This window comes from Papio anubis, chromosome 9 (assembly GCF_008728515.1).
Source record: "Papio anubis isolate 15944 chromosome 9, Panubis1.0, whole genome shotgun sequence".
Lineage (NCBI taxonomy): Eukaryota > Metazoa > Chordata > Mammalia > Primates > Cercopithecidae > Papio > Papio anubis.
The window spans coordinates 92,997,972-93,024,322 of NC_044984.1; the positions used below are offsets into that span (position 1 = coordinate 92,997,972).

At 41.6% G+C, this 26,351-nt stretch overlaps 2 protein-coding genes across 6 annotated transcripts in view; one reads left to right on the top strand and one right to left on the bottom strand.

Moving 5' to 3' along the window:
* IKBIP (IKBKB interacting protein) overlaps window positions 1-14,003 on the bottom strand; it is a 30,218-nt gene extending 16,215 nt beyond the window's left edge. The window contains exons 1-2 of one of the 3 annotated variants that reach the window (XM_009181487.3): window positions 13,571-13,852; window positions 4,654-4,771 (exon numbers count right to left, since the gene is read on the bottom strand). In XM_009181487.3, coding sequence (XP_009179751.1) covers window positions 4,654-4,771; window positions 13,571-13,749 — 297 coding nt within the window. In that variant the 5' untranslated portion in view covers window positions 13,750-13,852. Of the gene's footprint in view, window positions 1-4,653; window positions 4,772-13,570 lie in introns of all 3 variants that reach the window. The other 2 variants (XM_003906998.5, XM_031651117.1) reach the window with 2 other exon arrangements.
* Window positions 14,004-14,763: 760 nt separating this feature from the next.
* The window catches only part of APAF1 (apoptotic peptidase activating factor 1), an 84,193-nt gene continuing 72,605 nt past the window's right edge, over window positions 14,764-26,351 (top strand). For all 3 annotated transcript variants that reach the window (XM_021923313.2, XM_021923315.2, XM_021923317.2), the window contains exons 1-4: window positions 14,764-14,878; window positions 17,361-17,525; window positions 17,654-17,843; window positions 18,513-18,710. In XM_021923313.2, coding sequence (XP_021779005.2) covers window positions 17,388-17,525; window positions 17,654-17,843; window positions 18,513-18,710 — 526 coding nt within the window. In that variant the 5' untranslated portion in view covers window positions 14,764-14,878; window positions 17,361-17,387. The remainder of the gene's footprint in view (window positions 14,879-17,360; window positions 17,526-17,653; window positions 17,844-18,512; window positions 18,711-26,351) is intronic.

A 26,351-nucleotide genomic window follows, 5' to 3' on the forward strand; every position in this document is an offset into this window, starting at 1 on the left:
AATCATGAGAAATACTAACGATTAACATATTTAGGTTTAGTTGTTTTATTAGCAGTATTTTGAAGAGGCAAGCTTATCCTTACCTAAGGTAATGTCCTGTTGAGGAGGTTCATCAGAGCCTCACTGTAATCTGAAGGCAGTACACCCCAAGTAAGTTCAAGATGTTATAGATTTAATCTGCAAATATGTAGTGACTAGTATGCCACAGTAGCTAGCATTTATGGGCGCCAACATATTCTAATTGTTTTTCATTTTTATTTATTAAAATATTTTTTTTTGTAGAGATGGGGTCTCACCATGTTGCCTGGCCTGGTCTCAAACTGCCGGGCTCAAGTGATGCTCCCACCTTAGCTTCCCAAAGTGCTGACATTACAGGCATGAGCCACCACACCGGACCTCATTTTTTCTTAAAGAAAGAGCTAGTAGGGCTGGGTGTGGTGGCTCACGCTGTAATCCCAGCACTTTGGGAGGCTGAGGTGGGAGGATCACCTGAGGTTGGGAGATCGAGACCATCCTGGCTAACATGGTGAAACCCCATCTCTAGCAAAAATACAAAAAATTAGCCAGGTATGGTGGCGCATGCCTGTAATCCCAGCTACTTGGGAGGCTGAGGCAGGAGAATTGCTTGAACCCAGGAGGCGGAGGTTGCAGTGAGCCAGATCTCGCCACTGCACTCCAGCCTGGACAATAAGAACAAAACTCTGTCTCAAAAAAAAAAAAAAAAAGAAAAAGAAAAAGAAAAAGAAAAAGAGCTAGTACTTTATTAGTGCTTGATTGTTTTCAAAGAATTTGTACATAAAGTAAGTCCTCACTTAACGTCATTGGTAGGTTCTTGGAAACTGACTTTAAGTGGAACTATTCAGAGCAGCTCCTCCAGCAACGTTGTTTTAATATCCTTTCATTACAACGTAGATGAGAAAAAAATTGGTTTCATTATACACTTCACTTAAAATCGTAGTTTCCAGGAACCTATTGACAATGTTGAGGACTTACTGTATCTGATCTTTATAAAAACCTTATTATTTCTCACTTAATTACTGTATATCTCACCTGATCTTTATAAAAATCTTATTATTTCTCACTTAATAAATGATGAAATAGAGACCAAGATAAGTTATAGTGATTTGTCCAAGGTCACACATTTGTGATGAGTGTCCACGTCTAGCTGCTTTCCCCTCCTGTGTTATGCTGTCCTTTAGGGCCACCTTTGTGAAAAGGGACCTCTTATTAAATTACTCCCAGGGCAGAATGGGAGAAAAAGCTATGAAAAGACTGAATATTTCTTTTTTTTTTTTTTTTTGAGACAGAGTTTCACTCTTGTTGCCCAGGCTGGAGTGCAATGGCACGATCTCGGCTCACCACAACCTCCACCTTGCGGGTTCAAGCGATTCTCCTACCTCAGCCTCCCGGGTAGCTGGGATTACAGGCATGCGCCACCACACCCAGCTAATTTTTTGTATTTTTAGTAGAGATGGGGTTTTTCCACGTTGGTCAGGCTGGTCTTGAACTCCTGACCTCAGGTGATCCACCTGCCTTGGCCTCGCAAAGTGCTGGGATTACAGGCGTGAGCCACCACGCCAGGCCAAGACTGAATATTTTTTGGATTTTTTAGATTCTATAATATTTTAAAAACCTGCTTCAAAAGCTTTTTTTTTTTTTGAGATGGAGTCTCGCTTTGTTGCCCAGGCTGGAGTGTAGTGGCGCAATCTCAGTTTACTGTAACCTCTGCCTCCCTAGTGTAAGCGATTCTCCTGCCTCAGTCTCCTGAGTAGCTGGGACTACAGGCATGTGCTACCATGCCTGGCTAATTTTTGTGTTTTTAGTAGAGATGGGGTTTCACCATGTTGGTCAGGTTGGTCTTGAACTCCTGACCTCAGGTGATCCACCCGCCTCGGCCCCCCCAAAGTGCTGGGATTACAGGTGTGAGCCACCGTGCCCAGTCTGGCCAACATGGTGAAACCCCATCTCTACTAAAAATATAAAAATTAGCTGGGCATGGTGGTATGCACCTGTAGTACCAGCTACTCAGGAGGCTGAGGCAGGAGAATCACTTACATTGGGGAGGCAGAGGTTACAGTAAGCCGAGATTGCGCCACTGCACTGCAGCCTGGGCGGAGGTTGCAATGAGACAAAATTGAGCCATTGTATTCCAGCCTGGGTGAGAAAAGTGAAACACAGTACCAACCCCCCCCCCCAAAAAAAAAAGAGAAATCTCTGTTCAAAATAAGTTTTCAATAGCCTTTATTTATATTTATTTATTTATTTATTGAGACAGAGTCTCACTCTGTTGTCCAGGCTGGAGTGCAATGGCACTGCAACCTCCACCTCCCAGGTTAAAGCAATTCTCCTGCCTTAGCCTCCCAAGTAGCTGGGATTACAGGCGCCTGCCACCATGCCCAGCTAATTTTTGTATTTTTAGTAGAGGTGGGGTTTCACCATGTTGGCCAGGCTGATCTCAAACTCCTGACCTCGTGATCTGCCCACCTAGGCCTCCCAGTGTGCTGAGATTACAGGTGTGAGTCACCATGCCTGGCCTTCAATAGCTTTTAATTAAATATGTGAAGTTTTGGCAAGGCAAAGTGGCTCACATTTGTAATATCAATTCTTTGGGAGGCAGAGGCAGAAGGGTAATTTAAGCCCAGGAGTTTGATACCAGCCTGGGCATGTAGCAAGACCCCGTCTCTCCAAAAAATTAAAGAAAAAAAAATTAGCTGGGTACAGTAGCATGCCTGTTAGTCCCAGTTACTTGGGAGGCTGAGTTGGGAGGAGTGCTTGAGCCTGGGAGGTTGAAGCTGCAGTGAGCTGTTATTCCAACGCTGTACTCCAGCCTGGATGACAGAGTGAGAGCTGGGATGACAGGGGGAGACCCTATCTCAAAAAAAAAAAAAAAAAAATATATATATATGAAGTTTCTTGCCCCTGGGATTTCTTCTAACGGTATGTTAGAGTTCCCCCAACAACTACAACCAGATTCCAATTTTATTTTATTTTATTTTTTTTTTGAGACAGAGTCTTACTGTGTTGGCCAGGCTGGAGTGCAGTGGTATGATCTCAGCTCACTGAAACCTCTGCCTCCCCGGTTCAAGCAATTCTCATGCATCAGCCTCCCAAGTAGCTGGGATTACAGGCATGAACCACTATGCCCAGCTAATAGTTTTGTATTTTTAGTAGAGACAGGGTTTCACCATGTTGGCCAGTCTGGTCTCAAACTCCTGACCTCAAGGTGATGCGCCTGCCTTGGCTTCCCAAAGTGCTGGGATTACAGGCACGAGCCACCACGCCTGGCTCAGATTCCAATTTGAGCCCTATGTGAAAATGCCAACTCCTTTGCAGCTCCTTCCCCAAATCCCTTAGTCTCAGCATCCATGGAATCCCCTGGCATGTGTGAAGGATATTTAATTTTCCTCCATGGCTTTTCTCTTCTGGGGGATTATATGCTTATCCTGTGCATGGGGCTGCAGAGACTTAGATGTTCCATTTCATCTCTATTTTTATAACATCCTTACCCACCCTGGTGCCAAGCATAGGTCCTTGCTTACCTTGTGACATGAGCAAAGGTTTAGTGAATGAATAAATGAACAAGCCATATTTCCCAATGATAGCTTGGTCCCTGGTACCCAGAAAAGTCCCACATGATGCCTTATTGATCACAGCTAACTTTTTCTTGAGAGGTGTGGGAGTTACAAAAATGTTTATTTGCCTCACATTTCTAAGAACCATAGTAATAATGCATCTAGTAGAAATCAGCAACTTGAAGAAACACAATATAGACATGGTATTATTTTAATTTTCACTGGAATTCTTATTTGGTTACAGGACAAATACTTACTTTTAGGCTAGCCATTCTTTTTTTTTTTTTTTTTTTTTTTTTTTTTTTTTTTTTTTTTTTTTGGCGACGGATCCTCACTCTGTAGCCCAGGCTACAGTGCAGTGGCGCAATCTCGGCTCACTGCAACCTCCACCTCATGGGTTCAAGAGATTCTCCTGTCTCAGCCTCCCGAGTAGCTGGGATTACAGACATGTGCACTATTCCCGGCTAACTTTTGTATTTTTAGTAGAGATGGGTTTTCACCATGTTGGCCAGGCTGGTCTCTTAACTCCTGACCTCAAGCGATTTGCCTGCCTCAGCCTCCCACAGTGCTGGGATTATAGACATGAGCCACTGCTCCCAGCTTAGGCTAGCCATTCTTAAATGCATATACATATATCCTTAAAAAGCAGAAAGTAAGGAAAAAAAATATAGATCTTTTCCCAATAAGTGTTATTCATATTCTAATTTTATGTCCAAAGATCAACCATATTTTCAGATGAGATTGAGCGCGTTCAGGGTGGTATGGCTGTAGACATGATCAACCATATTTTCAATGCTCTAGATACGTGACACTTACGTAGAAAATTAGCATCATGCTAACATGAACAAATTGGTCTTTTTCAATACTAGAAATTGTCATATTAAAAAATCCTTGTCCTTCAAAATGCAATCTGAGTCAAAATAGCTCCGAGGGAGAATGTCAAGAGGTAGGAAGATCAGTGAGAGTTAAAATAGTAATGGTCTAAAAGGCAGGAAGAAAGAAGTTCCGAGCTGGGATAGAGAAATGATAGTGGGGTAGTAAAATGGGAAACACTGTCCCAGATAAGCCAATTAATGATTACCTTTTCTGAAATTAAACTGATTTTACTTTGAAGTTGTTGAAATTCATTGGTTTCTAGTTTCAGTAACTGGTATTGGTTTTCCACCTTTGCAAATTTTTCCGACTGCTGAAATACAAACCTGGAAAAGAAAAGAAAAATCACTATTCTCCAATTCATATCCATTTAAATCCAAATTTCAAAGGAGAATTATACCCAATTCTGTTAAGAACAACATAAATTCTGGTATGGGTAGCTGTAGTTTTTTTTTTTTTTTTCTTTCCACACTGGGTGTTAGTCTGTCACCCAGGCTGGAATGCAGTATCACAATCATAGCTCACTGTAGCCTTGAACTCCTGGGCTCAAGTGATCATCCTACTTCAACCTCCCAAGTAGCTAGGACTGTAAGCTGGTTAATTTATTTTTTCTTTGTAGAGACACCATCTCGGTATGTTGCCCAAGGTAGTCTTTAGCTTTTTTTTTTTAATGGAGTTTCGCTCTTGTTGCCCAGGCTGGAGTGTAATGGCGCGATCTTGGCTCACTGCAACTTTCACCTCCTGGGTTCAGGAGATTCTCCTCCTCAGCCTCCCAAGTAGCTGGGATTAAAGGCGCCTGCCAACATGTCCCGCTAATTTTAAAAATATTTTTAGTAGAGACAGGGTTTCGCCATGTTGGCCAGGCTGGTTTTGAACTCCTGACCTAAAGTGATCCGCCTGCCTTGGCCTCCCAAAGTGCTAGGATTACAGGCATGAGCCACCATGCCTAGCCCCAAGGTGGTCTTGAATTCCTGGCCTCAAGTGATCCTCCCACCCCAGCCTCCCAAAGCGCTGGGATTACAAGTGTGGGCCAACATGCCCGGCCTAGATGGAGCTTTTATCAGTTTATTTTGACAGATTTTCATGAGGTAGGTACTGGTTTAACTCATACAAAGATGAGTAAAGCACTGCCCTTGTTCACAGTTCACAGCCCAACAAATAAGACGGTGTGATATCTGTAACAGATGCATGCACAAGAAATATTTTAGAGGAAGACACAGTGAAAAATTTAGAACAAGATCTTTGATCTCTACTGTTTTTCACAAGGCCATACTTGGGTAATATCTAGAAAACAGGTGTTTTTATGCTGAAATGTAGGAGAAACAAGAGTTATCTATAAAAAAGTATTTTAAAACTGAAATGTAGAAGAGTAGATTGATGAAAAGCAGTGGAGTAGAAGAGAGAAGTGACAGTAATTAGAAGTTGCAAAATAGCAGGAGGTGTGAAAAGAGGTATGAAAACAGAAAAAAAGCCATTGTCAAAGTGACAACAGATCACAATCAGTGCAAAGTGTATAAACTGTACAATTGGTTATACTCAATGATATGTGATTCGTATAGGTGTACTTGAGATGTCACTCTAAAATTGGAGTTTATTTTTCATCACAAGTGGAAGCCCAAAAAGCTACCTCAATCTTCAAAACAACAAATCAACATCTGTTTATACAGGATTTGAAATGAGCAAGCACAAAAGAATTGTCTTGTATCTAATACCATTTTGTCTACTTTAACTCAATTCTTCAGGCTCAGAAAAAAAAAACAGTTGAAATTCTTTGCACATTGAGTCATCAAAATGCAATGGAGCAGAACCATGAGAAGAACAATAATTGTGTTGTTCTTAACAGAATTGAGTATAATTCTCCTTTGAAATTTGGATTTAAATGGATATGAATTGGAGAACAGTGCCTAAATCACAGTCCTGAGACAAGTTGTTCAAAAGCTTTGCTACATACTGCAATCACCTGGCAGCTTTAACAAATCTGATGCATGGGTCTCAGGAAGATTCTGATTTAATTGGCTTGGGATGTGGCTTAGATGTTGGAAACTCAACAGCTTCTCGGGTAGTCTAAGTGCATAGTCAAACTTAGAACTATACTGACCGACTGTGTTTTGTGAAATTTATTTCCATTGAAAGGCAATCATTTAAAGATCCCAAGGCTTAATGGAGAAGTGAAAGACTTTTCCGAGTAAGTGCAGTTATATGAACTTTGTGCATCCTTGCAAAGTGGTAATGCTTTGAGTTCATAAATGGCATCATTAGGCTAACTGTAGCTACAAAATTGTCCAAAGCTAAATTAGACAAATGTTTACAATACTGGAGGAAATACATTTCTTTTGATGATGCTGGCTAATTTCTATTCTACAGGATCCCAGGTTACATTATTAGCACAGATGGACTTTTCTCCTGTGTTTAAATTAATAGCAACCTTTAAAGCTTCTGGTTATTAGAAAACACTATTATCCTAATTCTCAAAGATGGCTGAACATAATTCTTTTGTCATTGGCTGTTTCATTTCTGGCTTTTAAGAGTTTCCCGCCCCCCCCCAGAGTATAGGATATCTGAGACCAGCAGATAGAGACCCTATTAAGAAAGAGACCACCCTAAAGAAATAAGAGTGGCCCTCCTCACGCCTTCCTGTCCCTCCCTGCCAGAAAAAAAAGAAAACAAAAAGAAGTAAAAAAAGAAATACAGTTAATTTCAGGGACTGGTTTTATTATCCAATACTCCACCATAGATCTATACTACATATTAGCGAGCTTATTCAGAATGAAATCATTATTATAAAAGAGACTTTTGTATGAAGGTTGATTCACTACAAAAATATATTAAAGGACTTTCTCAGAACTTCTTTTCAAATTCAAGCTTTAAACAAAATCTGTGTCATGTTAGTGGAAATATCGTCTCTGATAATTAGTTTTTTTGATGATTAGCCTCTTACTAAAATAAAAAAAATTCATCCTTGATACATGTGAACAGTGCATATAAGAAAAAAGTACAAAGCTGACTCAGCACCAGTGAAGAAAAAAACGAAGTGGTGTGTGCTGTGCTATGTTAAAATGTATTTTATTTTTCACTTATATGTGCCAGACACTATTCTAAGTACTTGATAATAAATATTAATTCATTTAACATTAAAGAAGATGATTGATTTTTTTTTTCTTTCTTTTTTTTTTTTGAGACAGGGTCTCGCTCCGCTGCCTAGGCTGGAGTGCAGTGGCATGATCTTGGCTCACTGCAACCTGCACTTCCAGGTTCAAGTGATTACAGGTGTGAGCCACGGCACCCGGCCTAGTTGACTGATTTTCTAGAAGTCAAGAAAATATGCTGAGAAAGCTGCTTCAGTTCTGAAAAACTAAGCTTTCAAACTGGCATCCATGTTAGGGCGTAAGGTGCTTCATTTCTTTTTATGAGTCAGGGGCATATTCTAATAAGAGCAGTTCCCAGTCTTCCCATTTAGATGAGTGTAAAAAACAGGCAATTAGGGTCTGCTAAAGGGTATACCTTCTAGTAGAAGGAAGAAAATAATTATAATTCTGGACCCAGGGATTTCTATTTCTAGGATGTGGGCCTTTTGTTGGGTATTAATATCAAAGGGAGGCAACGAATCATACTGATTAGGTGGGTGACTGGACTGCCTTAGCTCTGGCATTTACTAAGATGTATAATCACTTTGGGCAAGTTAAATAACTTTGATGTCTCCTCATCTGTGAAGTGGGGATAATACCTTATTTTAATTTTATTTTTTAAAGACAAGATCTTGCTCTCTTTCCCAGGCTGGAGTGCAGTGGTGTGATCATGGCTCACTGTAGCCTCGCAGGCCCAATCCAACCTACCCCCTCAGCCTCCTGAGTAGCTGGGAACACAGGCATGTGCCACAATGCCTGGCTAATTTTTAAATTTTTTATAGAGATGGGGGTCTTCCCATGTTGCCCAGTCTTGTCTTGAACTCCTGGGCTCAAGTGATCCTCCTGTGTTGGCCTCTCAAACTGTTGGGGTTATAGGTGTGAGCCATAGCACCCAGCCAATACTTTATAGGGTTGTAGTTTGTTTTTCGACAGGGTCTCATTCTGTTACCCAGGCTGGAGTACTGTAGCCTCATCATAGCTTACTGCAGCCTTGAACTCCTGGGTTCAAGTGATTCTCCCACCTCAGTCTCTCAAGCAGCAAGTAGCTAGGACCACAGGTACACTACCACCACTGGCTAAAACAAACAAACAAACAAACAAAAGATCTGGCTATTTTTTTTGTTTGTTTTTTGAGGTAGCTGAAGACAAAGAGGTCTACAGTGACGCAACCATAGTTCACTGCAGGTCAAACTCCCTGGGCTCAAGCGATCCTCTTGCCTCGGCCTCCTAAAGTGCTGGGATTATAAGTGTGAGCCACCACACCCGGCCGAGTTTTTGTAGACATTAAATAGTTATTGCTATTTATAAAAGCTCCTGGAACAATAGAGCATAGCACATCAGCTATTTCCTTTAAGAACTGTGGCCCCTTTCTTTTCTTTTTTTGGAGATGGAGTCTTACTCTGTTGCCCAGGCTGAGGTGCAGTGGTGTGATCTCGGCTCATTGCAACTTCCGCCTCCTGGGTTCAAGTGATTCTTCTGCCTCAGCCTCCCAGCCAGCTGGGATTACAGGTACCCACCAAGACTAGCTACCTTTCTTCTGGACTACTTTGTGCAGCTACTCTTCCATCCTTCCTACATGCCTATGATTGTATAACGGAAGCAGGGTTCCCGACCACTTGTACTTGATAGAAGCCCCAGGCCTGTCCCCCTTTGAACACTATAAACTGGGTTGTGTTTATGGCAAATGAAGGATGGAATAAATGGATTAGACCACTTATAAATCACTAAAGAAAAATAACTCTTGTTTTTGGGCCTCTTCTATCATATCATATCATATCATATATTATATGGCCTTTTGTGGAAGAGTTAGATATAGGAGAAAGGGACCCAGGCTACTTTTAGTGTAGGCCTTACAAAAAGAATCTTCCTGACTCCTTCATAAGCCATTGCAGTCTATAGAGATCTCATACAGATCTATCTAGGGTCCTGTGATAATGAATGGTTTACACTTCCCTACAGTGCATGGTGGTAATTAACGGTGTATGTTGCCTCTATATAGCTCCTTTAGGAATGTGAAACGGTGGCAGACAGCTGATTGAGGGCTTATAAATTCAGGGTTTCCTCTGGCTCTATTTCAGCTTAATAATGAAAAAGAGGCAAATAACCAAAGGAAGCTGTTGTTATGGACCTTCTGCAAGGAAAGAAGTTCCAGGGCCACTATTAGGGTCAGTACCCATTTAGCCCTATGTTTCATATCATCTATAGCCTCAGTTTTAGCATAATACCTAGTTTTCAAGAAAACCTTGACCATATTCCATTTTTAAGAAGCAGGTCATCTAAAGTATACCCTGGTCTTTTAGATAAAACTCTACTAACACAAAGAAAAAAGTTGGAGTTAGCCAAGGTTTTCCAGTATGATTTATAGACAAAATTATATTGGATAGTAAAAAAAAAAAAAAATTATACAACTTGTTTTAAGCGCTTTTGACTTTTTGTACATAACAGCTACTATAAAAAACTTTTATAAAAGCAATTTAGGCCAGGCATGGTGGCTCACGCCTGTAATCCCAGCACTTTGGGAGGCTGAGGCAGTCGGATCACCTGAGGTTGGGAGTTCGAGACCAGCTTGACCAATGGACAAACCCTGTCGCTACTAAAAATACAAAATTAGCTGGGTGTGGTGGCGCACACCTGTAATCCCAGCTACTCGGGAGGCTGAGGCAGGAGAATCGCTTGCGGAGGTTGTGGTGAGCCGAGATTGCACCACTGTACTCCAGCCTGGGCAACAAGAGCGAAACTCCATCTCTTAAAACAAAACAAAAAAACAACAAAAAAGCAATTAAAAAAGCTATTGAAATTTCCTTAAGAAACAAAATTTTCACAATGGAATTTCCAGCTGATTAAATTTCTATGTAATTAAATAAGCATGCGTGACAGATTGTCTTGTTTAGTAATTTAACAACTTTTTAACTTTCTGAAAGTAGAATCACCTCAATTCTCTTATCTGAAAATTTTCCATCAGAATTTAGAAGAGAGGTATGCAAACTGACACTCAAGCCATACAGGTTTGGGCAACTTATCTCCAGTGTTTATTGTCAAGATGACATAGGATATATCAGGCCTTTTTTTTTTGTTTTCTTTGCAGGGTCTCACTTTGTCACCCAGGCTGAGTGCAGTAGTGCGATCAAAGCTCACTAAAACCTCAAATTCCAGGGCTCAAGCGATCCTCCCACCTCAGCCCCGCAAGTAGCTGGGACTACAGGCATGCGACACCATGCCTGGCTAATTTTTTTGTATTTTTTTGTAGAGACAGGGTTTCACCATGTTGCCCAGGCTGGTCTTGAACTCCTAAGCTCAAGAGATCCGCCCACCTCGGCCTCCAAAAGTGCTGGGATTACAGGTGGGAGCCACCGCGCCTGGCCTATCAGGCCTTTTTTTAGCAGAGAGAAGATATTAAAGCACACACTTTTAAGTTTCTTATGTTTTATTTCTCTTTTCTTTCCAAATAGGAAATGGTCTGAAGACAATGATATAGTACAATTCCTTGAAATCCTCCTTGGGCAGTGGAAGGGTTCAGATTTTTTCCCTCCAACTTAATAAGATGAAGACTGAGAGTAAGCAGTATTTAAGAATACACAGACAGGCACACATATGCACTTGTATTTTAACCACCAGGGCCGTGTCAGTACAGAAAGCATTTAATAAAGATTTGATGGACCTACTTTTAGATGCTGAATTATGTGTTTTATAGTGGTAAAGATCTCAATGGTTTTGTCAAAATTCTAGTGAGCTTTTAAGTATTTTAAGATGCCAAATACTTGCTTTTTATTTGGAAAATGTTTACAAATGTCTTATGGGGATACATTTTTATTTCGAAATTTACTATGAATAAATGTTTTGCCATAAACAGCGACCAAAGTACATATGCTTCAATTTTTGCAGCAAAAGATTTAATAAGAGCAACTAAAAGGCAACTATTTAAATAATAATTATAGAATCTGCCCATAAAAATACATATAATACATATATTTTAGAGAGACAGGGTCTTGCTCTGTCTCTCAGGCTGGAGCACAATGGTATAATCATGGGTTACTGCAGCCTCGACTTCCCAGACTCAAGCTATCTTCTCACCTCAGCCTCCCAAGTAGTTGGGACTACAGGCGCATACCACCACACTTGGCTAATGTTTAGCCACGGTTTCACTATGTTTCCCAGGCTGGTTTCAAACTCCTGGCCTCAAGCAATTCTCTTGCCTCAGTCTCCCAAAGTGTTGGGATTATAGGCATGAACCACTGCGCCCGGCCCCCAAAATTATTTTTGATATAGCATTGTTTTATCATTTTGCAAACATAGTTCAAATTAAATCTTCCTAATGAATGTATTACATTCATTACAATGTAATACACTAACTGCAAATTCCTGATGTGAGGGTAATTTTATTCCCATAAAGTTTAGTTTTCTACTAAAGCTTATCCCAGAATAGTAACTAACTTTCCCAAAACAAAAAATGTTATTTCTTTAGGCAAAGTCTCGCTCTGTTACCCAGGCTGGAGTGCAGTGGTGGATCTTGGCTCACTGTAACCTCCACCTCCCAGGTTCAGGCGATTCTCCTGCCTCAACCTTCAAGTAGCTGGGATTACAGGTGTGCACCACCAGGCCCAGCTAATTTTTGTATTTTTGGTAGTGATAGAGTTTCACCATGTTGGCCAGGCTGGTCTTGAACTCCCGACCTTGTGATCCGCCCACCTCAGCCTCCCAAAGTGCTGGGATTACAGGTGTGAGCCACCGCACCCAGCTGTAACAAATCTTTTAACGCTGAAAAATACACTATTTGGGATGAGTCACCAGTAAAGTATAATTCCACATGTAATAGCATCAAAAATGTTTAGATGTTCAGGGTCTCTTCTAAAATTCTATCACTCTGGAAGATTAACAACAGTCTTACTAACTAACTTTACAAACGAATGAAAAACGGAGAAAAATTCTATTAAGGTACCAATCTTACTAAAATAAATGGGCTATCACCTCACCCCCAGAAAAAAAAAAGAAGACTGGGAAAATAAAACTTACAAGTTGGTTTTAAGGTTATTTCTAATACTCATTTTTCCTAATGACACCATTATATTGCCATTTACCTGGTTTTAAAACTGCAACTGTTTAAAGTGAACACAAGTGCTATGTTTTGTAGCTTTACCATATTAAAGTTCAATCTGTAACTTAATAAAATTATAAAAATAATTAAATTCATAACGCACGCACGGTGATCAAAATATGAGCACTCCTCCAAGCTCTGCTACTATAACGTTTGCTCCTTTGGGATCATAATGATCTTTTTCTTTTTTTTTTCTTTCCTTTTTTTTTTTTTTTTTTTGAGACGGAGTCTCACTCGGTCGCCCAGGCTGGAGTGCAGTGGTGTGATCTTGGCTCACTGCAACCTCCGCCTCCCGGGTTCAAGCGATTCTCCTGCCTCGGCCTCCAGAGGAACTGGGACTACAGCCGCCCACCACCACGCCTGGCTGATTATTCGTATTTTTGGTAGAGATGGGGTTTCTCCATGTTGGTCAGGCTAGTCTCGAACTCCTGACTTCAAGTGATCCACCTGCCTCGGTCTCCCAACATAATGATCTATTTCAAGGTTGCAAATATTTTCATTAGGCATTTATGGGGCGAGTAGGGTGGGGCAGATGTGTCCCGGACTGGGGCACAGTGGACAGGAAGTAACGGTTTATAACAACGTGAACGCTTCTAACGTGAAGCGGGCGCTTCAGAAAGCGTGGCCGAATCTGCAGCTCTTAACAAGCGGCTCGTTCCCAAACTTTAGCCTCAAGTCCCTCTGAGCGATAGAGGCATGCTACCAGTACGGGGGAAAATGAGATATAAGATACGCGCGAAAGGGAAAAACAAGGCTGGGCTGTTTCCTTCCTTTGGGGTCAAGATAGAGGCACAGAAGGCCCAGCTCTGGGGGGTTGGATCACGTCCGGCGGGATGCTGAGCCGGGTGGGAGAACAAACAGCAGGGGGCCCACACGAGGCCGGCCCGGGCAGCCTCGCGTCCACTTACCAGGCCAGGCCCAGGCACGTCCCCAGCGACAGCAGGCTCAGGCCCGTTCGGGGGTCTGCCCAGCCCCCGCCTCCGCCGCCCCGGTCCTCGGGGGTCTTCCCGCCCTCGCTCCGCTTCCCGGGCTCCGCAGCGGGGGCTCCCTTGGGCCCCGACTTCTTCCGGCTCTTCACCTCAGACATGTCTGGAGGCCCTAGGAAGTTGAAGCCCCGGGCAGCTTCTTCACCAGGGGTAGCAGGACGTGGCCGCCTTGGCGATCGCGGGAACCCTGAGCGGTGACCGCACCCCTTCGCAGACTTGGCACCGCCCAGAGCCCAGCCCCTTCCCTCTCCCCGCCATCCTCGTTGCTTCACTGAGTCTTTCAGCTACCAGCTCCAAAGTTCCCCTAGGAGAGGTGCGCGGCGACCTCACCCCACAGCGCCTTCCACTGCGATATTGCTCCAAATCCGAAGAAATTCAAACTCCCGGGCGCGCTCAGGCCGACGGGACCCGAGGAGGTGGGGCGGGACAAAGGGGTCGCGCGCGCCACGTCGGGCGCGCCGCCCCCGCCCGAGTCGGGCCTTGATGGGAACGCGGCCAGTCCCTGAGGCGAAGCCAAGCCCCCTCCGCGGGATAGGCGGGCACTTCTACGCGCGCGGGCACGAGCCGTGGCGGGAGTGCGCGGCGCCGGCGGCCGCCCCTTGGGGCTTCGGGTGTGTTTATTTGCATAAGCGGGCGCGCGCCGTCCGGGCTGGGTGGGTCCGGCGGGATTTGATTGCTCAGCTGTCCAGAGGTGGAGAAGAGGTAGCGAGTGGACGTGATTGCTTTATCCCGGGCAAAAGGGACAGAACCGGAGGTGGAGAGTCTGGGCAGTCGGCGACCCGCGAAGACTTGAGGTGCCGCGGCGGCGTCCGGAGTAGCGCCGGGCTTCCCCCGGGGTGCAGCCGCCGTCGGGGGAAGGTCGCCACAGGCCGGGGAGCCCTCCTCCCTTTGTGTCCAGGAGTGGGTTCCACCGGAGGGCGGCCCGTGGGCCAGGCCTCACTGCGGCGCCCCGGGACTGTGGGGTCAGACTGCGGTGGGTGGACGCCCACCTCGTCACCCTTCGGAGGTCCCTGGGGGTCTTCGTGCGCCCCGGGGCTGCGGAGATCCAGGGGAGGCGCCTGTGAGGCCCGGACCTGCCCCGGGGCGCAGGGTATGTGACGGGACAGAGCCCCACACCCCTGATTCCCGGTGGAAAACCTCTGTTGCCGTTTCCCTCCACCGGCCTGGAGTCTCCCAGTCTTGTCCTGGCAGTGCCGCCCTTCCCAGTAAGACCTAGGCGAAAAGGCTTGGGTAAGTTGACCTCCTCGCTTTTCTCCCCAGGCCAGGTTCTTTGGAGGCTCGGTAGCTGGTTTCAGGGACAGAATTTGAGGACATGGTATATTTGATAACCATCCTGCTCCTGTACCAGGAAGAGAAATTCTCTAACGAGGAAGTAGTAAACTTAGGGTTTTCATGGATAAACGTACAATGTGTTTTCTGTTTTACGTCTAGGAAGAGTTTTGGCTTTTCATTTTGTTGTGGGTTACAAAAGGTTTTGAGACTTAGTTCAGATTATTTGTGCAGTTTTAAAACGTGTTTAAGATTTGCATATTTTAGTTTAACAGGACTAGGTGAAATTGGAAATTAGTGTCAGAAAGCCAGAGTGTCTATTTGCTTAGCTATTGGACATAACCTAAAAAATTCATTCATTCTTGTTTTTTCACATCGAATTTCATTACTATAAATTGAGGAACATTTTATGTTTAAGAGGACAAAAACGTTATTAACATTTTAAAAAATGACAGTTTTAATTCCAATCAACTTTTTATCAGTTTCGTGCCCCTACCGGGCATTTTGTAAGCCTTGACAAGCATAGGCAAATACCCTACGTCCCTATTTTTCCAAGTGCTACATTTGGTGACTTCAAAAACAGTCATTGAAGTTTGATAATTACTGCCCCCTTCTGTGAGCTCCAAGTTGCTTGTGCTCTGTTTTTGCACTTTGGACGTTGACATTCCTACTCCCTCTCTCTTTTTCTTCTTTGACTAGACTGTGAATTATTTCAGGGAGATGACTCAATCTTTTCTGTAGTCTTGGTGTCTGACATATAGAGAGGAGCACAAATGTGTATTGAATAAATGAATTAATAAGCCCGTTTACACTCTTTCTATACATTGGATAGAGTTCTGTTAATGTTTTGAAAACTTGGAGACATTGTGAACTGGGTTTATGCCCATGGAAAAATTTGCATTATATTTGAAATAAAGTTGCTAGAAACGTCAAGTATTTTACTATAAAGGCTATTGTTCTTTCCTCATGTCCTCTTGGTCTGAGAAACGACATCAGAAAGTATTTCCTGTTGCTTTGTGGGAAATGTGTTTAGAAAGGAAGACCTAGAGCTGACGTCCTCCTTGAATGAGAACTAATACTCAATAGTAACAATGCTCTATTCACTCTTATGTTTGATAAGGAAAACAAGAAGTCTCTTAATATTAGGACTTCAGTGTAATCCCTATTTTATATAATCTTAATTTAAAAAGGAAGTATTTTATTGTAAAAAATGATAATGTGTGTTAAAAAAAATTGACAGTAGAGGCCGGGCATGGTGGGGTTCACAACTGTAGTCCCAGCACTTAGGGAGGCTGTGGTGGGTGGATCAACTGAGGTCAGGAGTTTGAGACCAGCCTGGTCAACATGGTGAAACCTCGTCTCTACTAAAAAAAAAAAATTAAGACAAGGTGGGGAGAAATCCCAAATTTTGCTACTCAGAAGTAACGCAAACATTTTGATGAATAAACTTCTAAACATCTATGTATATATGATACCAACACTTTTTTTTTTTTTTTTTTTTTTGAGACAGAGTCTCAGTCTGTTGCCCAGGCTGGAGTGCAGTGGCATGATCTCGGCTCACTGCAACCTCTGCTGCCCTGGTTGAAGCAGTTCTCCTGCTTCAGCCTCCTGACTAGCTGGGATTACAGACGCCTGCCACTGCACCCGTCTAATTTTGTATTTTTAGTAGAGACAGGGTTTCACCATCTTGGCCAGGCTGGTCTTGATCTCCTGACCTCATGATCTACCAGCCTCGGCCTCCCAAAGTGCTGGGATTACAGGCATGAGCCACCGCGCCTGGCCCCCATATTTTATGTTATATGTGCGATCATGTTTCTGTTTTTTTTTTTTTTTTTTTTCAGCAGCAGTGTTATGAACATCTTTCCATGTCAATACATAGAGATATGTGTCTTATAATTTTGAATGGCTGCATGATATTCCATTTTATATACATACCCTAATTTTTAAAATCTATATTCAAAATGATGGACATTTAGGTTGTGTTCATCACTGAAACATCCTCCATAAATTCTTTTTTTATTTTTTACCCTAGGCTCCCAATGTGCTGGGATTATAGGCTTGAACTACCACACCTGAATGGAAACTGATTAGTTCTCCCTGTGGATATTTTCACATATGTGTTTGAATGTCTCCTTGAAGTAAATCCTTAGAAGTGGGATTTCTGGGTTAGAGAGAAAGCTTGTTTTAAACACTTCCGTATCTTATACTGCCTTCCAGAAAAATTGCATCCATTTTCTACTTTCCCCAATTAGTGCATAAGACAGCCCATTTTCTCATACCTTTCCAAGCATTGGGTTTTGTCCATTTAAAAAGTTTTGCCAAGAAAAACAATCAGTTTTGTTCTTTTTACATTTCTTGTTTACTAATGAGATTTTGTATCGTTTCATATGTTTAATGGCCTGACAAATATTTTGGTGTTTTGGCTGTAACTCATGGTTGACAGCTCAGAGAGAGAAAGATTTGAGGGAAGATGGATGCAAAAGCTCGAAATTGTTTGCTTCAACATAGAGAAGCTCTGGAAAAGGACATCAAGACATCCTACATCATGGATCACATGATTAGTGATGGATTTTTAACAATATCAGAAGAGGAAAAAGTAAGAAATGAGGTAAAGCTCTCGGAAGCAGTCCACACTTTCTTAAAAATGTTTAGAATTTCAGAACTTGCACTGGTCTCCACTAATTTATGTTGCATACATATTCATTGTTATATACTAAACTACTTAATTTTTTTTAGCCCACTCAACAGCAAAGAGCAGCTATGCTAATTAAAATGATACTTAAAAAAGATAATGATTCCTACATATCATTCTACAATGCTCTACTACATGAAGGATATAAAGATCTTGCTGCCCTTCTCCATGATGGCATTCCTGTTGTCTCTTCTTCCAGTGGTAAAGATTCAGTTAGTGGAATAACTTCATACGGTTTGTATCCATTATACCTTCTATCACTTTGCTATCAAAATTGCTTTGGGTTTGTCTTACTGTAGATGTAATCTTCTGAAGAGAGTGTGACCAGTTCACTGAAAACCGCATGTTAAAAAAATTGTAGTGATGTTTTCAATTTAAATATTTCTTATTTGCATCCATGTTAATTCTCACATTTTCTTCTTGCCCAGTGAACTGTATTGCTGAGATAATAATATGTCTGCCCTAATTTTTAGAGACAATAAAATTTATAGGCCCTTGTTTATTTTCCAGTTCTATGTGTTTATAGAGTTTATAGGAAAAAATAAGAATCTTTAGAGATACATGTTCTTGAAAGGTATTCCATAAATGTTCTTCCTTTTACACTTGCCTTCCCAGTCTTCAATATGACAGAGACTGAAAAGTCAGGAAATAATAGGGTGAGTAAAGCAGATATAGATAGAAACTTCCATTTTCTTTAGTCATCTTGAAGGATATATGTTTGCCTTTTTGCTCTCTGTGGTCTGAGAAATCAGAAAATTGAAGTTAATATGCTAGCCTCATTTTCTTACTTCTCTTGGAAATTTTCAGGCTAAGCCTCAGCTTTGCTCTTTGTTTTTTATGGTATTACTTCAGTAATCATTCCAAAGTTCTATTCATTCATGCTTGTTTTGTTTTGGATTTTAGTAAGGACAGTCCTGTGTGAAGGTGGAGTACCACAGAGGCCAGTTGTTTTTGTCACAAGGAAGAAGCTGGTGAATGCAATTCAGCAGAAGCTCTCCAAATTGAAGGGTGAACCAGGATGGGTCACCATACATGGAATGGCAGGCTGTGGAAAGTCTGTATTAGCTGCAGAAGCTGTTAGAGATCATTCCCTCTTAGAAGGTAAGTGTCTTAGTCCATTTCATAGTCTAATAAGGTAGATAGACATGTAAAAATACTATGATATATCAATACGTGATAAATTGAATGGTAGAAACAAGTATAAGGTACAGAGTTAGAACAAAGAAAGGATATGTTAAGTCTCTAAAGGAAGAGGATGGATAGGACAGGCTTCCTGAATGAGATGACATTTTAGTGGGAGTTTGAATAAAGAATAAAAGTTTGTCAGGCAGTGAAGGTAGGGATGGGAGACTAGAGAAGGTGGGAAGGGTAGTGGGTGGTTACTAGGGTGGGGAAGGGCATACTGGGTAAAAGAGGGTTTAAGACATATTGATGGATATACCACTGACCTTAGTGAGCCTGGTAGGTTCTCAGGATATTCATCAGGAATAGTTGTATAGCTCCATCAGCTCTAGGCTGCCCCTGTTCATCAGAGTGTTCTCATTCATCAGTGTGTTCTCTCTGTATGACACTTCTAGGGGAATTCAAAGACAGTTCCCAACTTCTGGTAGTTAATAATTTTTTTTTTTAGTAGGCCAGGCACGGTGGCTCATGCTTGTAATCCCAGCTGAGGCGTGGATCACCTGAGGTCAGGAGTTCAAGACCAGCCTGGGCAACATGGTGAAATCCCGTCTGTACCAAAAATACAAAAAAAATCAGCCAGGTGTGGTGGTGAGCACCTGTAATCCCAGCTACTTGGGAGGCTGAGGCAGGAGAATCGCTTAAACCCGGGAGGCGGAGGTTGCAGTCAGCTGAGGTCGCACCACCGCACTCCAGCCTGGGCAACAAGAGCAAGACTCCGTCTCAAAAAAAAAAAAATTTTTTTTTTTTTTTTCAGTATGTATAACATGATCTACGGTTAAGACAGTTTAGACAGAATGATTGGAATAAGTAGTAAGCCTCTAAGAGACTTAAAAATATGGAGGCTGGGGTACATCTATGTGTACATATGGCCTCAGTTTAATTTCATAGCCTTTGTAAGTGATATTGACTATACTCTTGTCAGAAGTATGCCCAATTCCTAACCCTTGGTTTTTCCCCTCTGTCATTACAGAGAAGTTTCTTGAGACTTAGCTCCTCTCAAGTCTCAGACCCAAGGATTTTTTTAAACCAATACTGCAAAGTTGATCGCTAAGGATATTTCAGGATAAATTTGGCTTAAGTTCCTTTAATGTGAAGAAATGAGTTTTCCTTTCAATATTATGATGAACTTTTTTGTATATTTATAATATTCCAATTTATAGGTTTAAAAGAACACTGCCTCTCCCCATTTAAATTGCTCTACATTATTGTGATTAATTTTCAATTCTAGGGATTAAAATTGGCCAACAGTTTATGGAATTAAATACTCAGGAGTCATACTCTATAAATTGTTATCTTGGAACAGGTTTTAACCACTTTGAGAAAATCCTAGAGATACCGGCAACTGTCAAGTACATGTGAGCTTAATTCATATTCCTCATGTGCTTTTGTGGGATCTCAAGTTCAGAGGATTGAGTTATTCATATTCCTTAGTTCACGGCTTATTATAGTAGATCTGTACTAGGTTGAGCTTCTCACTGTATTTATTTGTTTATTTCCATTTCAAAATTTCCTTTTCTTATTTCCTTTCCCCTCTCCATGGACAATCCTAATGTATTTAATGTATGTTCTTTGTAAATGTCTGTGTAAAGTATGTGCTCTTGTAAAATATGTATGTTGTTTATATGCAGGTGTTTTAAATTTGCATAGATGTTATGGTATTAATTATTCTGTTTTTTATCTCCCATGACACAATGTTTTTAAGATTTATCCTTCTTGCTATGTATACATGTTATTTGTTACACCTGATTGCCACCAACCCATTTTACTGTCCATTGCCCTAAGTAAATGGACATGTAGATTGTATCCAACTCTCTGCTGCTCCAGCAAAGCTGAGTTGAACTTTTATGTGAGTAAGAATTTCTTGGGTATTTGTAGCTAGGAGCAAAATTAGTAATTTTTAATTTATTTTTATTTTTTTTAAAGAGACAGAGTGTCACCCTGTTGCCCAGCCTGAGTGCAGTGACCATATCATAGCTCACTGCAGCCTCAAACTCTTAGGCTCAAGTGATCCTCCCACCGTAGCCTCCTGAGTAGCTGGGTCTACAGGCACATGCCACCATGCCTGGCCAATTGTTTATTTATTTATGAGACAGGGTCTTGCTTTGTCACCCAGGCTGGAGTGCAGTGGCATGATCTTGGCTCCCTGCAACCGCTGCCTTCTGGGTTCAAGTGATCCTCCCACCTCAGCCTCCTGAGTAACTGGGACCACAGGTGCATGCTGACACACCCAGCTAGTTTTTGTATTTTTTGTAGAGATGGGGTCATGTTACCCAGGCTGGTCTCAAACTCCTGAGCTCAAGAGATTCACCTGCCTTGGCCTCCCAAAGTGCTGGAATGACAGGTGTAAGCCACTGTGCTTGGCGTGTTTTAAAAAATTTTTTGTAGAGACAGGGTCTTGCTATCTTGTCCAGGCTGGTCTCAAACTCCTGGGCTCAAGTCATGCTCCCGCCTTGGCCTCCTGAAGTGCTGGGGTTACAGGTGTGAGCTACCATGCCCAGCCAAAATTACTAAATGATAGGATATATAAATACCAAATTTGATTCTCCTCCAGTCTGTACTTTTCCCCCAGACGAGTATGGGGACTCCTATAACCTCACTTCTGCAGTGACACTTGGTATGATCCAGCTTTGTAATTTTTGCCAGGCAAACTTCTATAAAGTTGTATCTTTTACTTTGCATTTCTCTGGTAACTCAGGTTTGAACATTTCTTCATAAGCTTGTTGTTAGCCTTTTGAGTTTCTTTTTTTATGGATTTTGTTTATATTGTCTATTTTCCATTGGGATTTCCATTTTTTTTTTTTTTTTGCTTTTTAGAAGTTTCTTATATATTCTAGAAATTAGACTTTGTTGGTTTTAGACTTTATTTTATTTTTTTTTGAGACCGAGTTTCGCTCCTGTTGCCTAGGCTGGAGTGCCATGGCGCGATCTCGGCTCACCACAATCTCTGCCTCCCAGGTTCAAGTGATTGTCGTGCCTCAGCCTCCTGAGCAGCTGGGATTACAGGCACCCATCACCACGCCTGGCTAATTTTGTATTTTTGGTAGAGACGGGGTTTCTCCATGTTGATCAGGCTGGTCTTGAACTCCCGACTTGAGGTGATCCCCCTGCCTCGGCCTCCCAAAGTGCTGAGATTACAGGCGTGAGCCACTGTGCTCAGCTGGTTTTAGACTTTTAAATACCTCGTTTTAATTTGCCATGTGATTAATTTTTTTCTTGGGTGTTCTCAGTAGAAGAGAACTTCGATGTAGTCAAACTAATCAAATTTTTTTTTGTCTTCTAATTTGTATTTCCTGAGTTTTGTTCAAGTAGTCCTATTACAGTCTTATTATTCATATTTTGCTCTTTATTCTCATATTTAGCTCTTTATTCTCTGGAGACTGCCTTTGTATGTTCACTAGTGCAAGAGTAGGTGCTTTCCCAAAGATAAATTTTAATCTCTGGAGTTCACTTCCATTCTCAAATACAGGAACATTGGATTTTTGACATTTAATTGTATTACAAAACATTTTCTTTTAAAATTACAGATAATGTAAGAGTTCTAAATTTGATTAAAATTGTAGTTCCTATGGAAATGTTGTCTTTGGGTGGTGATTGGGATAAATTAAAGAATATTAAGTTTTTAACTTTCAGCTGAGTGTAGTAGCTCATGCCTGTAATCCCAACACTTTGGGAGGCTGAGGCAGACAGATCATTTGAAGTCAGGAGTTCGAGACGAGCCTGGCCAACATGGTGAAACCCCGTCTCTACTAAAAATACAAAAATTTGCCAGGCGTGGTGGCACCTGCCCATAATCCCAGTTACTTGGGAGGCTGAGGCATGAGAATCGCTTGAACCTAGGAGGTAGAGGTTGCAGTGAGCCAAGATTGCACCACTGCCCTCCAGCCTGGGTGACAGTGAGATGCCATCTCAAAAAAAAAAAAAAAAAAAAAACCAAACTCTCTCTCTCTATATATAGTTTTTAACTATTTGTGCCTATACAGTTTTGAGTAACCCAGTTGTCTTTTGAAATTTCAACTTATTTGTAGGGAGATAATGAAGAACAGATGTATCTTTAAATACAGTAATGACATTTTATGTTACTGTATTCGTATGTTGGTTTTTAATCATGGATGCTTTCTTCATAGACTGTGTTCCTATATGTTTCTGTCCTTTCCAAGATTTCTTTGTGTTATTAGATTATGAAGTGCTACCAGGATAAGCCTCCTGTGAAAGTATTATGGAGTTTTCCCTGAATAAAGGCAACTTTTCTCTGAATTAGTTTCTCTGAATGAATTGTAAATACAGCCTCATGCGAGGCTAAATTGCTCCCTCTTGTGCCCATAGTCAAGATGTTTAGATTCTTTCTGAAATGTGGAATTAATGGTTCAGTTTCTAACCAAATGTTATATTGTGATGTTAGAGATTTGCATATCAGGTAGTCATTTGGTCTGTTTGCCTTTTTAAAGCTGATAGTGTTTTCTCTTTTCTTGCGTGTATTTAAATGCCCTACATTTTTAGTTATAAATTTAGGGAAAAAAGGCCTTTGACCCTAGGTAATAGGTACGTAAATTAAAATATGAAAGAATTTACTAGGTAGTTACATCAGGATGCTTTCTTTACCTTTAATCTTGGGATGATCTTTACAAATTTAATTTAATTTAATTTTGAGACAGAGTCTCACTGTGACGCCTAGGCTGGGGTGCAATGATCTTGGCTCACTGCAACCTCTGCACCCAGATTCGAGCAATCCCCCTGCCTCAGCCTCCCAGGTAGCTGGGACTACAGATGTGCACCACCACACCTGGCTAATTTTTGTGTTTTTAGTATAGATGGGATTTTACTTTGTTGGCCAGGTTGGTTTCGAACACCTGACCCAAGTGATCCCCTCGCCTCAGCCTCCCAAAGTGCTGGGATTACAGGCTTGAGCCGCCGTGCCTAGCCGATTTTTACAAATTTTAGGTAGACAGCACAAATTGTGAAAAAAGGAAACTTAAAGCAGCAGATAGTTTACATCTCTATATTTTAAAAGTAGTATTTTCATTTAAAAAGAAGTAAAAGTTCTCCTTACTTGTTCCTTTTTGCTTTCTCCTAAATTCTTAATCTTTTTTTTGTTTTTATTTTTGAGACAGACTCTCACTTTGTCACCCAGGCTGGAGTGCAGTGGCATGATCCTGGCTCACTGCAGCCTCAACTTCCCAGGCTCAGGTCATCCTCCCACCTCAGCCTCCTGAGTAACTGGGCCACAGGTGCATAGCACCTTGCCTGGCTAATGTTCGTATTTTTTTAGAAACGTGGTTTTACCGTGTTGCTCAGGCTGGTCTCGAAATCCTGGGCTCAAGCAATCTGTCTGCCTTGGCTTCCCAAAGTGCTGGGAGCCACCATTCCTGGCTCTAAATTCTAAATCTTACCCTAGAGATAGTCTTGGTTAACAATTTGGAGTAAATTTTTCCAAACTTTATTCTCTGCATTTATGAATATATATACATATGGAGCACAGCTTTAAGTGAAGTCTCGAGGGCTTGCTGTTTCATAACTGTAAACTTACACTGAAGGTCATAACTATAAAGTTACACTGAAGAAGGCCTGAGGGGACCTCAGAATCTTTAGGAGTTAGCAATAGGGCTTGTCTACCTTCTTCTAAGACATTAGCACTGATAATCAAACCAGGCTTCACAGCCCCGTCTCTACCTCAGTTACTGTACAGTTCTTTGTCTCCAGTTGTTTGTTATATTTTAGACTTTCATGCAGTCATTATTCAGTACATTGACAAATTCTGATCTAGGTCGTCTTCTCTCATTCATATGTGTTTCTGCCATACCCTGTAGAACTCCTCCTCTGTGAGCAGGAAACTCTCTTGTATCATCAACTTCTTAGAATATTCACCTTCTTGCCTTATCTGAAACTGGCCAGTTTCCTGAGGATACTGCCTTCTCTGTAACCTTCTTAAGTGACATGGCAAGTTTTTTCCTTTATATCCCACATACTTTAGCACCAGGAAATGGGTGGGCATTGTTCTTGCTCTCTGTTGCCTCATCCAGACCATTAATACTCCCTTCTCCAGCTGAATGCTTTGAGGTTCATGTCTCTAACCTTTCCTATTGATGTAATCACCATCTTATTCATTGACGATTGGAGTTCTTAGCTTTTAACCTTCGTCTTATGCCCTTTGTCTGTTAGCACTCTTAGTGATTTTGATACCTATGTGGATGAGTCATCCAAAACCTTAGCCTCTTCTTTCCTTAACCACTTTATCTCCTGTGACTTTTTTTTTTTTTTTAAATTTGTGAGACGGAGTCTCGCTCTGTTACCCAGGCTGGAGTGCAATGGGGCGATCTCTGCTCACTGCAAGCTCTGCCTCCCTGGTTTACACCATTCTCTTGCCTCAGCCTCCTGAGTAGCTGGGACTACAGGTGCCTGCCACCACGACCCGCTATTTTTTTGTATTTTTAGTAGAGACGGGGTTTCACCATGTTAGCCAGGATGGTCTGGATCTCCTGACCTCGTGATCCTCCTGTCTCAGCCTCCCAAAGTGCTGGGATTACAGGCATGAACCACTGCACCCGGCCTCCTGTGGCCATTTCTTAACTCTTCCCTGATTACAGGCTGGACCCTGATCCTTGTCATTACTAGAACTACAGCACTTTTGAAATCTTGATGTTGAGCATTCTCTTCTACTCTTTACCCGCCTCCACCTATTTTATTCTTCAAGTTTATTGCTATAGACTTACCAAGACTTCTCATCCATTGATTCCAGAATATCCTCTCTATTCATACTATCAGTCCTTTCCTAGACTTGAGCCATCATAGTCCATCATTTTATTGCCCATCATTCAGTTGCTTCTTAGCACATACTCTTGGCTCTTTAGTCCTCTCCTTATCTGGAGCGAAAACCGGTTTTTTTTTCTATGCTGGGAAATGGAGTAGGTATTTGCTCTTCATGGCTTCATCCAGACCTTTGCTTACTTCCTCTTTTCTGGGACTGATCCTTTCCTTGACCTTGTGCAGGTTCAAAGACTCCACGTCACTTCAAGTTATAAAAAGTCTCATTTCCATAATTAAAATGTCAAGTCCTATTCAATACTGCAAACTTCATTTACGTACAAGGTTCAGTTGGGCCTGTCTGAGACTTTGGAAGCCTGCAATGGGATAGTAGGGTAAGGTGGACATTGTGGGTTGTTTCCAGCTTTTTCCTGTTGCAAACAATGCTGCAGTGAATATTCTTGTTGATGCAGAATGGTGTAGAAGTTGAACGTTGATGCTTTAAGTTTGAATCTCAGCTTTGCTTTATTAGCTGTGTAACTTTGGGCAAATTACTCAACTTTTCTATTCTTCAGTTTCCTCATTTTCAAAATGAAGGTAATAGTGTCTGCTTGATAGTGTGCTATAGTATTAAATGAACATACATAGAACTGTTAGAATAGTGCCCAATAAATATCTGATGTAAATAGATATTTGTGCATATAGGCAAGTATCTCTTTTGGGTGATTAAGTTTTTAAAATAGTGATTTATATTTGTATTTAATTATTTGTGAATACCAGTAAATAAATTGCCCTTTGGTGTAATTTAACTCATTTATCTTT